Source organism: Schistocerca americana, chromosome 6 (genome assembly GCF_021461395.2).
Source record: "Schistocerca americana isolate TAMUIC-IGC-003095 chromosome 6, iqSchAmer2.1, whole genome shotgun sequence".
Taxonomy (NCBI): Eukaryota; Metazoa; Arthropoda; class Insecta; order Orthoptera; family Acrididae; genus Schistocerca; species Schistocerca americana.
In genome coordinates, this window is record NC_060124.1 from 222,532,136 (window position 1) to 222,545,698 (window position 13,563).

At 43.9% G+C, this 13,563-nt stretch overlaps 1 protein-coding gene across 1 annotated transcript in view; it reads left to right on the top strand.

The window, feature by feature from the left end:
• Positions 1-13,563, top strand: part of LOC124620060 (KH domain-containing, RNA-binding, signal transduction-associated protein 3-like) — a 537,488-nt gene that overhangs the window by 514,098 nt on the left and 9,827 nt on the right. The window contains exons 6-7 of the mRNA XM_047146728.1: positions 4,886-4,953; positions 11,433-11,520. Of these exons, the coding sequence (XP_047002684.1) occupies positions 4,886-4,953; positions 11,433-11,520 (156 nt within the window). The remainder of the gene's footprint in view (positions 1-4,885; positions 4,954-11,432; positions 11,521-13,563) is intronic.

Here is a 13,563-nt window from a genome sequence, read left to right on the forward strand (position 1 = left end):
CTGTGTACCGCTGGTAAAACTGTTTTATCAGAATAGCAGCACTGCATTGCGGGGATATCGCAGGCAGAAACATCTGCCAGGTAGCCCCACGTCAGTGAAGAAAGTGATCAAGAAATTTGAAACAACACGTAAATTAGGTGATGCGGCAGAGCATTCCAACGACAGTTGATGACGTGCTGTAGTTATAGTCGACTGTACAGAACATGCCTCAAATTCTGCAGCCAGTGTTCCAGCTGTGTCAAGGGAATTCTCTCTCCCCTAGTCAACAGTTCAAAAGATTTTACGGCACAGTTTCCATTGGTATCCATTCAAGATTCAGAATGCACCAAATGAAGCCCCGTGATGGGCTAAACTGCCATGACTTTGTCCTTAGTTTTTTTTTTTCGCATGGAAATGGATGGCATATGGCTAGAAATATACACTACTGGCCATTAAAATTGCTACACCAAGAAGAAATGCAGATGATAAACGGGTATTCATTGGACGAATATATTATACTAGAACTGACATGTGATAACATTTTCACGCAATTTGGGTGCATAGATCCTGAGAAATCAGTATCCAGAACAACCACCTCTGGCCGTAATAACGGCCTTGATAAGCCTGGGCATTGAGTCAAACAGGGCTTGGAAGGCGTGTACAGGTACAGCTGCCCATGCAGCTTCAACACGATACCACAGTTTATCAAGAGTAGTGACTGGCGTATTGTGACGAGCCAGTTGCTCGGCCACCATTGGCCATACGTTTTCAGTTGGTGAGAGATTTGGGGAATGTGCTGGCCAGGGCAGCAGTCGAACATTTTCTGTATCCATAAAGGCCCGTACAGGACCTGCAACATGCGGTCGTGCATTATCCTGCTGAAATGTAGGGTTTCGCCGGGATCGAATGAAAGGTAGAACCACGGGTCGTAACACATCTGAAATGTAACGTCCACTGTTCAAAGTGCCGTCAAAGCGAACAAGAGGTGACCGAGACGTGTAACCATTGACACCATTGACACCCCATACCATCACGCCAGGTGATACGCCAGTACAGCGATGACGAATACACGCTTCCAATGTGCGTTCACCGCGATGTCGCCAAACACGGATGCGACCATCATGATGCTGTAAACAGAACCTGGATTCATCCGAAAAAAAAGGACGTTTTGCCATTCGTGCACCCAGGTTCGTCGTTGAGTACACCATCGCAGGCGCTCCTGTCTGTGATGCAGCGTCAAGGGTAACCGCAGCCATGGTCTCCGAGCTGATAGTCCATACTGCTGGAAACGTCGTCGAACTGTTCGTGCAGATGGTTGTTGTCTTGCAAACGTCCCCATCTGTTGTCTCAGGGATCGAGGCGTGGCTGCACGATCCGTTACAGCCACGCGGATAAGATGCCTGCCATCTCAACTGCTAGTGATACGAGGCCGTTGGGATCCAGCACGGCGTTCCGTATTACCCTCCTGAACCCACCGATCTCATATTCTGCTAACAGTCATTGGAAGTCGACCAACGCGAGCAGCAATGTCGCGATAGGATAAACCGCATTCGCGATAGGCTACAATTCGACCTTTATCAAAGTCGGAAACGCGATGGCACGCATTCCTCCTCCTTACACGAGGCATTACAACAACGTTTCACCAGGCAACGCCGGTCAACTGCTGTTTGTGTATGAGAAATCGGTTGGAAACTTTCCTCATGTCAGCACGTTGTAGGTGTCGCCACCGGCGCCAACCTTGTGTGAATGCTCTGAAAAGCTAATCATTTGCATATCACAGCATCTTCTTCCTGTCGGTTAAATTTCGCGTTTGTAGCACGTCATCTTTGTAGTGTAGAAATTTTAATGGCCAGTAGTGTATTTGTACTTTGGACGAACTTTGCATGGTGCCTTGAATGCACAGAACTGTTGGATGTGGGGTTCTGCTGCGACACGTGTGTGCAGAAAGTTCCACTGCACTCAGCTGATGTTACTGTGGGATGTGACTTCCCTAGCTCCCCCATTCTCGGTCAGCTTTTCTTTGAGGAAATGACGTCTCGCGGCCTGTAAGGTGTATTGATGTGTAAAGTGACATTCGCTCGTTATAAGGACCCCCTTGTGCAACACGTGATCCTACCTTTTCCAGAACGCAACATTGTCCAGACCACTATTTTCTTGCAAAATTGGGCGACACCATCACACGTCACTTGGGAGGTGAAAGATATGCTTCGAGAAACCTTCGGTAACGCCCGCTTCATTTCTAGGCTATTTCAAGATATGTGGCCTTTCAGAGCCCTCGACCTAAATCCATTTAACTTACAGTTTTGCGGGTATTTCTAAGATCATGTTTATCAGGGATGATGACGAATAAGATACGACTACATATCACTGATTACACTGGACATGGTGCGAGCAGTTGTCGACCATGCCATGTCCCGGCCAACAATGCCGTACGCTCATTTCATTTCAAGGATGCAGCGTGATGCTGAGTTGGGAGACAGTGTGAACGTGTTTCGTAACTTGTGATCATATCGTAATTAACGCGCCAGAACCTCATGTACGATGTGTTTGATCGTTCCTCCCTTTTTCTTGCACTCGCACCACGTTCCGACTGCTTGCAGGGCAGATTTTCACTTGGTGGCACAAGGTACCACTATCAGTTTTTTTTCTGCGAGAAGGCTGATTATTGAACATACCTGTAATGTTTCAGCGTCCTTCGGTGTATACAGCCCACACTGTAGCACTAGGAACACTGTCACTTCGATTATAAGCACCTGGTATAAGCAATATTTAGCCACACACAGTCTGTCTACAGTTTGTTTCAAGTTTAGTTCATTATTTGATAAAAAATCATAAAAGTAGTGCTATCATATCTTACTCGCCTTAATGACATGCATTACCATAAGTTTTACTAAATATCGTATGAATAAATGTATGATACCTGTTCAGTAATGTAATAATATATTCTAAACTAATTTGTAATGTCTTCATATAAAGTTTAAAACCTAACATTCCACGTAAAGCTGTCACATGCTCCCTTTTCCATTTGTTTTAATCTGTGTTTAATATGGTTAATAATCTAAAACTGCCAATAATAGATAATAGTCACTGCCCGAAAAGTTAAGTAATTTATCGTCACCAAACAATATTAAGAAATCCATTACCAGCAGTACATATAATTTATGTTTTAAGATTTACAGATTTTGTTAATAATGTTCGAAGATTTCCAGTAATTAAATTGGCCATAACCTCAGTAATATTGATTTCTTTATTTTGTAAAGGAAATAAAGTTTTCTCTTGTGGTTCCTACAAAAAAATATTGTGATTTTGCGGAAGATTCTCCAGTAATGAAGTTTTAAGATTGATCATTTATGATAAAGCTCCTTCCGGTACGTGGACTTGAATCAGGACTGTGCTCTTTGCAGACCGTGCTTTTCCTGTCGATCTGTTGGACTAAATTTCACAGATGTTCTCGAAGCGTCAACTCTGCCTCCTCGCCATGTTTTCCTAACAATTACTGCGTCTGTTTCAAGCCTTGGGGCAGTTAGCAGTGTGTGCTTGATTGACTAATCGAAAGTGCTGTGTCCGTTAAAGGGAAATGTTGGTGTTCGATTTTCGGTCTGCCATAAAGTATTTTTTTTAAAAAGTTAAGCACAGCCGGCATTCTGCCATGTAAGAAGAGAATCATCTCAATTAAGGATGGTCGTTCCTTCAGACTAGTGTGAATACGCCAGAAAGGTAAAGAGTACACTTAAAATAGATACGTGTCATGCTTATTATTCTTTTTTCCCACTTTGCTTAAAGTGTTAGAGGTAGAAAGGTGTACAGCTACTCAATTTGTGCTCGTTGAGAAAGAGAAAACAACGTTTCCAGAATGAGATTTTCACTCTGCAGCGGAGTGTGCGCTGATATGAAACTTCCTGGCAGATTAAAACTGTGTGCCGGACCGAGACTCGAACTCGGGACCTTTGTCTTTCGCGGGCAAGCGCTCTACCAACTGAGCTACCCAAGCACGACTCACGACCCGTCCTCACAGCTTTACTTCTGCCAGTACCTCGTCTCCTACCTTCCAAACTAGACGAGGTACTGGCAGAAGTAAAGCTGTGAGGACGGGTCGTGAGTCGTGCTTGGGTAGCTCAGTTGGTAGAGCGGTAGCCCGCGAAAGGAAAATGTCCCGAGTTCGAGTCTCGGTCAGGCACACAGTTTTAATCTGCCAGGAAGTTTCATATCAGCGCACACTTCGCTGCAGAGTGAAAATCTCATTCTGGAAACATCTCCCAGGGTGTGGCTAAGCCATGTCTCCGCAATATCCTTTCTTTCAGGAGTGGTAGTTCTGCAAGGTTCGCAGAAGAGCTTCTGTAAAGTTTGGAAGGTAGGAGACGAGGTACTGGCAGAAGTAAAGCTGCGAGAACAGGTTGTGAGTCGTGCTTGGGTATCTCAGTTGGTAGAGCACTTGCCCGCGAAAGGCAAAGGTCCCGAGTTCGAGTCTCGGTCCGGCACACAGTTTTAATCTGCCAGGAAGTTTCAGAAAACAACGTTACTCTGAAAACAATTGGGCAATACATTTTAATTGCCAATACAGACTATAAAACGGGCATGTTCATGAAGCCTTCGTTTGCTGCAGCTACGGTACGTTCCGAAATCAGGTTCTTCATTGTTACTACGTGGACAGGAATCAGAATCTGGATGCCTGTACTAAAATTTTCTGTTTAAATTGCTAGTACAAGTACAGAAAAAATCAAAGCGAAGGTCTAATTTCTTTTATTTCATTCGATACTAAATAGTGTACGCGTTGGGGAGCGACGTCGGTCGTCGCTTATTCTGGTGGGGTATTGGGCAGTGACTGCTTACATGTGTAGAACCCGCTGCACTAGGTGCGGCGGAGAGCGAGTGCCTAGGCTAGCGGTGAGTGTTGGCGTTTTTTCAGGTACAGCGGCTATGAGGACTACGAGGAGGGCGGCGGCGACTATTACGACGCGGCAGCTGCCTACCCAGGTAAGTCGTGACCCTCGCTGTCAACTCTCCTCCTTGCTGCGCATCATCTCTTCTCTCTCCTTGCTCCCACGCCGTCTCTGTCGCTCTAACTTCCCACGGGATTGTAGTGACTCTCCAAGCATAATCGTCTTTTCTGTGCCTGAGACTGCATTTCACGACCACCGTCTCACTGTCAAAAGCGTAAGGAGAATGGTTGATAACGGTTCATTGATTTGTTGGTTATTATGCGTCCTGATACTGGCCGTGCACATTAATGTAGTTTCATTGACGATAATCACTTTCAGGTACAAAGAGATAGCTGCATTCTTTTTCTTTTAAGCCAGCCTAAATATATGCCTGTTGTTCTGTCATCTGCTTCCATCTCTTTTTTGAATTATAATTTTTGGCCGATTTTTCTTAAATTCATATGCATCCTTAATAGATTTTTTACGGCCTCGCTGTTTCATTCGTACATGTCTTGACGGTCTTTCGATAGTACTATACTAGGCACTTGAGTTTCTGTCCCTGGTGGTCCTTGGTGTTATCCTTGTCATGGTGTCGCTGAGTTTTTGTCAAAAATAGGAAAATTGTAGCAACAGCTATAATAACGTAAGAAATGGAAATAACAAGGAAATGAGCAATCAGTTTTACAGAAACGTACACCGGAACCTTTCTTAAAAGAATGACATTTAATGTTTCACAGTCCTTATTTTCCACCCGTTTCGTCGAACAAGCGTCATAATTAACTAGGCTATCTTGCTGTGTTTACTACGTGTCACTTCCTACCTCGAAAGGGAGGAACAGAAATAAGTACACTTCATGGTTGTGATAACAGACACCTATATCTGACCAGTTATATTGCTAACAGAATAAAAGCAAGGATGCTTATCACTGGGCAAGACTTCTACAATTAATAAATGAAACTGGTAGGAATCCCAAGATCGCACACTATTGGTATAACATGGAAGTAATCTCCCTCTGCAAGAAAGGGAAACGCAGTGACTGTAAAAACTATCATGGCGTCAACCTTATAAACCCTGGTTACAAACTGTATTCAAACATAGTCTATAACCGCATGAAAAATATCACAGAACATTTATTCCTGGGGAACAAAATGGATTGAAACATGACCTTAAAAGATCTTGAGAAGGCCGGCCGGTGTGGCCGTGCGGTTCTAGGTGCTTCAGTTTGGAACCGCATGACCGCTATTGTCGCAGGTTCGAATCCTGCCTCGGGCATGGATGTGTGATGTCCGTAGGTTAGTTAAGCTTAAGTAGTTGTAAGTTCTAGGGGACTGATAACCTCAGATGTTGAGTCCCATAGTGCTCAGAGCCATTTGAATCATTTTGATCTTGAGAAGGCCTTAGCCATGATAGCATATGGAAGATATGTCCGAATAGATATCCATTCTGGCATATCACCTATAGAGGTAATGAAAAGTCTTTATAAAAATACACAAACGCAAATAATGGTGTTCTGAGGAAAGTATCCAGTCTGATCAAAAATTGTGTTAGATAGTTTACCTCCAGAACAATCTTGCGAAACTGTTACTGAGGGTGTGATACTGAAAATACGATACACCCATTGTCAGTGTTACCCTTAGCAAAACTTCAGGGAATAAAGGCCAAAAAGAGACCATCAAAAAATTCAATGAAGTAAGGGCATGCCATGGGAAAAAACTGAGTTACGACAAAAATAGAACAACGAAATTTGCACAGGAGACACTAGGGTTCCGAAGAGGAGGAACGGTCTTACATATCTCCAAAGTGAATGAAAAATCCAAAACTATCGTGAAAATAGGAGATGAACAATTCATGTGAATGGCAAATCATAGAATTCAGCAGAAAATTCTGAAACCAAAGCCGAACGGGAAAAGAGATAATGGAAGACCTCAGAAAAGATGGGAATGATTCTGTTGGTGATTTCGGATCAGTCAGTAGCCTGATCATCGAAAGGAAGACGACGACGACGACGACAGCAAGTACAGGCATTGTAATGATACTTATGTTAACACATTGTCGTGCTAAATGATGAATTTTTTTACATTCATGATAGCTTTATGAATTTTTCATGCCACTAGTATCTGCATCATAGTGACACTCTTGAACGTAACAGTATTTAGCCCATTTCTTTATAATCCCTCCCCTCTTCCCCTTCTTCTACAAATCATCACATTATTCCAGTGTAGCTCCCTCCAGCGCTATCACTTTAAGTCACCGAATGTCCGAATGTTAAACTACTTGGATCACTCGTACCCGCCCGCACATCCGTATATAACGCGGAAATGACCTCAGATGTGGCGCGAGTCGGACCCGCCATTGTAAGAGCAAGCGGACATTCTTGCATTGTGCGTAACGAAGATGTAACAACAGAATGTGTCGGTCAAAAGATCTCAGTGACTCCGAACGTGGGCTTGACGTCACTAGTAGTGATGCGATTTTGAAGTTGAAATGTGAAGGAACGGACAAGTAATGTCGAACGTTGCGGAGGAGGATGTGAGAGTGTGAGCATGAAATCAACGGGAGGAATCATTGGTGAGTTCCAAAGTGCTACCAGAGTGACGGTATTTAGGGAGGTAAAAAGAATGTGGTGCAGTGGACCGCCAGCTCCTCATAACCCACGCAAAATGGTTCAAATGGCTCTGAGCACTATGGGACTCAACATCTTAGGTCATAAGTCCCCTAGAACTTAGAACTACTTAAACCTAACTAACCTAAGGACATCACACACACCCATACCCGAGGCAGGATTCGAACCTGCGACCGTAGCAGTCCCGCGGTTCCGGACTGCAGCGCCAGAACCGCACGGCCACCGCGGCCGGCTTAACCCACGCAGTTTTGTAATTTGTGCAAAGAGACGTTTGAGGAGGTGTAACGAGAGACTCCACTGGGCAATGGATGACTAGAAAAAAGTAACTTGGAGCGATAAATCCCGCTGTACCCTATCGAAATCTATCGAAGGGTTTGGGTATGACGAATATGTGGAAAACGTTACATATCACCATGTGCAGTGCCAACGGTGGTGTACGTTGGAGATGAACTTATGGCATGGGGTGTCTCTCGTGGTTAGTGTGTGGTCATGTTATTCAGCTTAAGAAAACTCTAAATCGGAAGGAAATGAACACATTTTACTGCACTGTGTACAGTAGAGTAACCATTCGGAGACGAGATTTTTTTCTAACAGCACAAGGTGCCTGCCGTGAAGCAACATCTGTGAGGCATAGTGGTATATGGACAACAGTATTCCTGAAATGGACTGGGATGCGTAGAACCCCGACTTGAACTCACTGGAACACAGATGGGATGAGTTAGAACGTCCACTTCACACCAGACTCCAGCATCCAACATTACTACCTTCTCCGATTTCGCTTTTGAGAAAGAATGAGCTGCCATTCCTCCACATACATTCAGACGCCTCATTGAAGACGTCCCCAGCAGAGTTCAGGCAGTCATAAAGGATGGACACACCGTTCAAGTGGTCCGCTAATAGGTGTACGGAGACTTTGACCAGGTAGTGTATATGCAGTTGCAGTCCCCCAATTACCGCTCCAATGCACGGAACCTATACCTTTCTTCCTTATTCCTAAATCTCTCTCCTGATTGTAGTAAGCCGAGCTATCGCAGGTCAGTGTCTCCATCTGTTCACTGGGACCATTAGTGAAAATCGGTCTCAGTGCTGCATGGTCTTACATTAATACACATTATCACTCGTATATTGTAAAATGGTGGTTCTGTTCTGTTAGGCTGACGTCATCGATGTATTACTACACAGATCAGCGTCGCACGTAATTCGTTTCTGCAAATGTACATCGCTTATGAACTTGCAAGTCTCTTCGATCGAACCTTGTGGATGTCGACATGAGTTTGGGGTTGTTTCGTACTTTGGACGTTAACCAAACTACTCGCTGTGTTCCTGTATCAAGGAAGATGGTCGTAAAAAAGGGATTTAGCTGTACTTGCGCATCATGTAATTGAGTGATGTTTTCTCCTGCATTTAGAAGTGAAGACTCAGTGAGTGCTTGGAAATTCCTGCTTGGGTTCTGCTAACTAAATAGGCGCTGATGCTATGTCACTGACATCTCACATTGTGCAGTATGAGTTTCCTTATTGCTATTCAGGCTTCTGCTGTCGCCTATATCTTAACGATTTTCCCGGCAGCGAGCAATTTTCACATTAATCGGAAAAAAGCATCTAACGCCACTGCTCCGGGATTAATTGTTATTGCTTCCACGCCTATCTGACCCTGGCTGCTCCGTTGTAATAAGGTAAAATATGCTGTGGTGCTCTCTTGGAGTTTCGTGATAGTATTATTGGCTACGCAGAGACCGTGTAGATTACTTATGTAGACAGTGCAAAAACCTGCGAACAGGGAACAAACTCCTTACATGACTAAGAAATTATTTGTCGTGGGTTATTAATGCGCAACTATTTTCCGATGAATGTGGCCTGACAGTTTTATAAATTGCATAAAAGTTGACCAGCTCAGTACCATTCTACGAGCTCTTTACTCCTGGCGGAAAACGTTGTGCATGAGCTATGACTCAAAACGAAGCTGATGTAGCTAATTTGTGTTCTAGCCAAATGGCTTTCATGACTGGCAGCTGTCTTCAAATTAGAATCCATTCAAGTCCAAACAAATACTGATTCGTTCCTTCCCATGGTCAGAAAATTTATGCTTGTTGTTTTCCATGGGATTCCACAGGGACGGAGAGCAAAATCACGCCTGTAGGTGCCACTGCCACTGAGTTGATGGATTTTGACGAAGCATTTCGCTGTATAAGAACACAGTGCGAGATAGTAAAACCCTTAACACGTCACAAAAAAATGTTTTCTTAGCAATGCAAATAGTCACGTTGGTGTTTTGTCATAGATATACGTTGCATGTTGCCTAGCACTAAATAGCAGCGAGCGGTCGTTATTTTGCGTCTTTGGCCGCACACTGTATTTACGTGGTAGATCGGAAGAAATGTATGTTAATCTGTATTGCCGACGTGTTCAGGTAGCATCTCGCATTGACGGCTCTAGCTATCCCAAAGCGGACGACTCTACGAGCAGCCTAACACGTTGACAAGCATCAGCAACATGTGCTGTGGCGTATGTAATTTCACAAATGGCGCCGTCTGTCGGCCAGTACCGGATGCATGGTGCTGTATCCAAAACTTTTATTCAGCCATAGTGGCACCAAAAGCTGCGCGAGATACTGGAACGACGGCCTTTTCATGCTGCGTGTGGTTGCGGCAGGCGTCCTGCTCAATAGTCTCGTTACTATGGCCCGGCGTGACCACGTGGCAGTGCCTCACGCGCTGACGGGTGACCGTGCTTGCGCGACTATCGATCTGACGGCCGGCGTGTAGCGCGGCGCGCAACTTCATGTATATTCATCACGCCGGGAATAGGAGCCGCCGCGGCCGCGGCTACCACGAATGGGAGTTGACAGCCGCACCACGGCGGATTGCTGGGCTTGCGCTGTTTCTAAGCGTACAGTTACTCGGCCGGCGTGGCACAGTCGCCCGACTTGAAATCTGAAGTAAAACTTGATCCCGAAAACATCGGATTGGAACACAGAGGCTTTAGTTACACACAACACTTACAGTTTGCCAGTATACACTTCTGTCAAAGAGCGAAGAATACATTAATCAAAACTTACACGTTCTAAACTAAATCAAATCCTTAAAGAAACTCGTTTTAAGTATGATGCTTCTTTTTGTCCCCGTAGTCTTTCACGGTGGCAGGCGTCCCACAAACCAACCAACCAACCACCCAACACCCAGACCGCCCTGGCTTTTCTACAGCGTGCGTGTAGCTAGTCTGTCTGTTCTTTGTTCAGCTATCCATGAAGTGTTTCGTTTGCTGCAGCCTCTGCCCGGTATTATCCGGAGTAACATCTCGATTTACTTCTTCTAGCAGGTGCGAGGCCCAAAAATACGCTAATATTCACAAGTTACGACGCTGTAATCCCTAGTACTTGCGCCGTGTACCTATTCAACGTTTGGAATCTACAAATCAAGGTGTCCATTGAGGTATTTTTTCTACTGTGCCCCACGCAGTGCCTCGTTTTCATTGTGAAATCCATGGAGGATTTATTCATAATAATGTGAGTCTTGTACTGCTGTTCTAGTGACGTGTGGATTCGCATTATTACGAAATATTGTGTATATAGTCAGAGATAGATCGGGTACCTAATGGTTTTGTGCAAGTAATCTAGCAGATGCCATAATTCGCACGAACGCAAAGTTTTAAGAACGGCTTTTAAAATAGCCCCAGCGCACCAGCAGTGGCCATTCTGAGTTCGTGCATCAAAGGTCAGTCGCTGCATATATCAAGGCCAAATTATCATGTGTGTAATATGCAGAGGAATTCAGTCTACCGTGGGATGTATGTATTACTACTCATTCCTTCACTACGAACAAAAAGAGTGAATTAGTGACGTGGATAGCAGAGAGAGATGTAAAACGCAGTCAGTGCAATGTGTTCCAATGAGACTTCATTTATTTTCTATAGGTCCAACTTATGGATTATTTCACTTTTCTCTGAAGGATGATGACATTGCAGCTACCTCTTTCAAGAACACAGGTTTAAATCCCCACTAGTACTTGTAGTTCGCCGGTTTTGGAACCTGCTGACGCATATCGATGCTGTAGTATGAGTGCTTAAGTGTGTCACTGACGTAACAGTAATTTTGTGAGCAAACGCTTTGCGGTTTGTTTAGGTGCAAACACACTTGATTATACGCCCTAATTTTGTGTCAAATATTCGCTGTTAAAGAAAGGTCTTCATTGATCAGAGCCCATCTTTCGCAAGGATATGTTAGACACGAGAGAAACACGTCTTCTTCTTCGGATCCGAGATTACCCCGACCCCAAGTCGAAAAGGATGTATTCAAACATGCAGTCGTTCCAGATATGTCGCTCTTGTCAGGAGCAAAGACCTGAAAATAAACCTAAAGGAAAGTATGGAGGTGACACGGGTGTTGAAAAAGAGGAACGTTTACTAAAGAGTGAAATTCGTCAGGCGTTTATGCTATTGCCATCAGTGTGACATGAGTAATAGTCACTGGTATCCAGTCTAAATTTGAAAAACTTTTCTCAGAATTCAGGCTATGTAGTTTGTGATAGACAAAAATATTGGCACCAAAGTTTGTTACCAGTACGATACTATTTATTAGCATGCATTTTATTACTATTTTAAATTTGTTAGTCGTTTTACTCTGAATTGCAGTCTTGTTAGTTGAATGTCATACAGTAGTAAAGTTAAATTTCTTTGATTGCATGTATGAAATTCATTTCAAAGCATAGGCATAAAGTTTGTTTATACAGTATTTGTTTTCCTACACATCGTACTTCTCTTTCATTATAAAACTACGCTCATCACGAAAGAAGGCTGATGCTGGGAATTTGACTTTTCGGAGGTCTGCGACCAGGAAGTTGGTAGACGGGTGTTTTGAATGTTGCAGCGCATGAAACATTCCGTAGATATTTTGTCATTTATACGTATTAGCTGCTGAATATTTTTACGAGCATGTCTTTCCCAGCAGTTCTTATCCTTGCCTTTCTGTTTCTTGCATGATAAGTCTTTCCTTCATTTATTCTTTCCTTTTAGAAAGTACGGCAGGTGCTGCTAGTCTTAAGTTCCGTTGTGTCCTGTGCGACGGGATTCGTTACGTCTGCGAAGAAATCGCATGCAACTGCGAAATAATCACAGGCGGTTTCCCACAATGCCCCGGATAAGAAAATTATTTTTGAATGGAGGTGGGTGGTCACATCATAGAATCTTACTGTTCTTCTTTGCCCTTAAAGTAACAGTACGTGAAGAAATATGGGAGGCAAGGCACCAAGGGTGCCTGCAAAGAAGGTAGATAGCATCTGCGGATGGTGCAGACCTAGTTCACTGCTAACTCCCAATGTCTCCAAACATAGGCCGCTATCGCATTCATGCTGACATAACCGTCACTTCCCTTCCTATCAAAACACACTGCGGCCTACAACGTACCTTCAGTATCACCATTTATGATCTCAAAATCTTACCTGACACGTTTGTCCTACCCTGTATAGCTTCTAGCTTCTTTATCCTCCCTGTGAATCAAATCCTGTATAGCTTCTAGCTTCTTTATCCTCCCTGTGAATCAAGGCTTGCTTACTTTATTTTGATTATGTACCAACAATAACAACAGCCGAATCGTCCAGACTCAGCTCCAGCTTTCACGACGCCTTGTGACCAGCCCAGTAGTACAAACCCTAATGGCGCAACACACATGTTCAGTACCCTGACATGTCGTCTTTTGTGAGGGGCAGGCTACCGAAGATCGACCAATGTAATGAACATCGTTTGGCGCCGTCCTAATTACAGTACTACCGTCAGTCACAAGAACGCCACGAATAACGTGGTGGCGACTACTGTAGCCTTCATATTACTATCTCGTATTCGTCAAACCTGTTTAACTCATAATTTAATCGAATTAAAAAACACACTGTGTTTAAATAAAGTAAAATATCTGATGCAGATGACGAGCATCGTAACTGTTGCCATTCTCTTCCCACATGGAGACAGCATGGGGTTATGAAAGTGATGATAATGAAGGAAAGCACCATACCGATAGTCGTAACGTTTGATAGTGACAGACACACCACTGTAG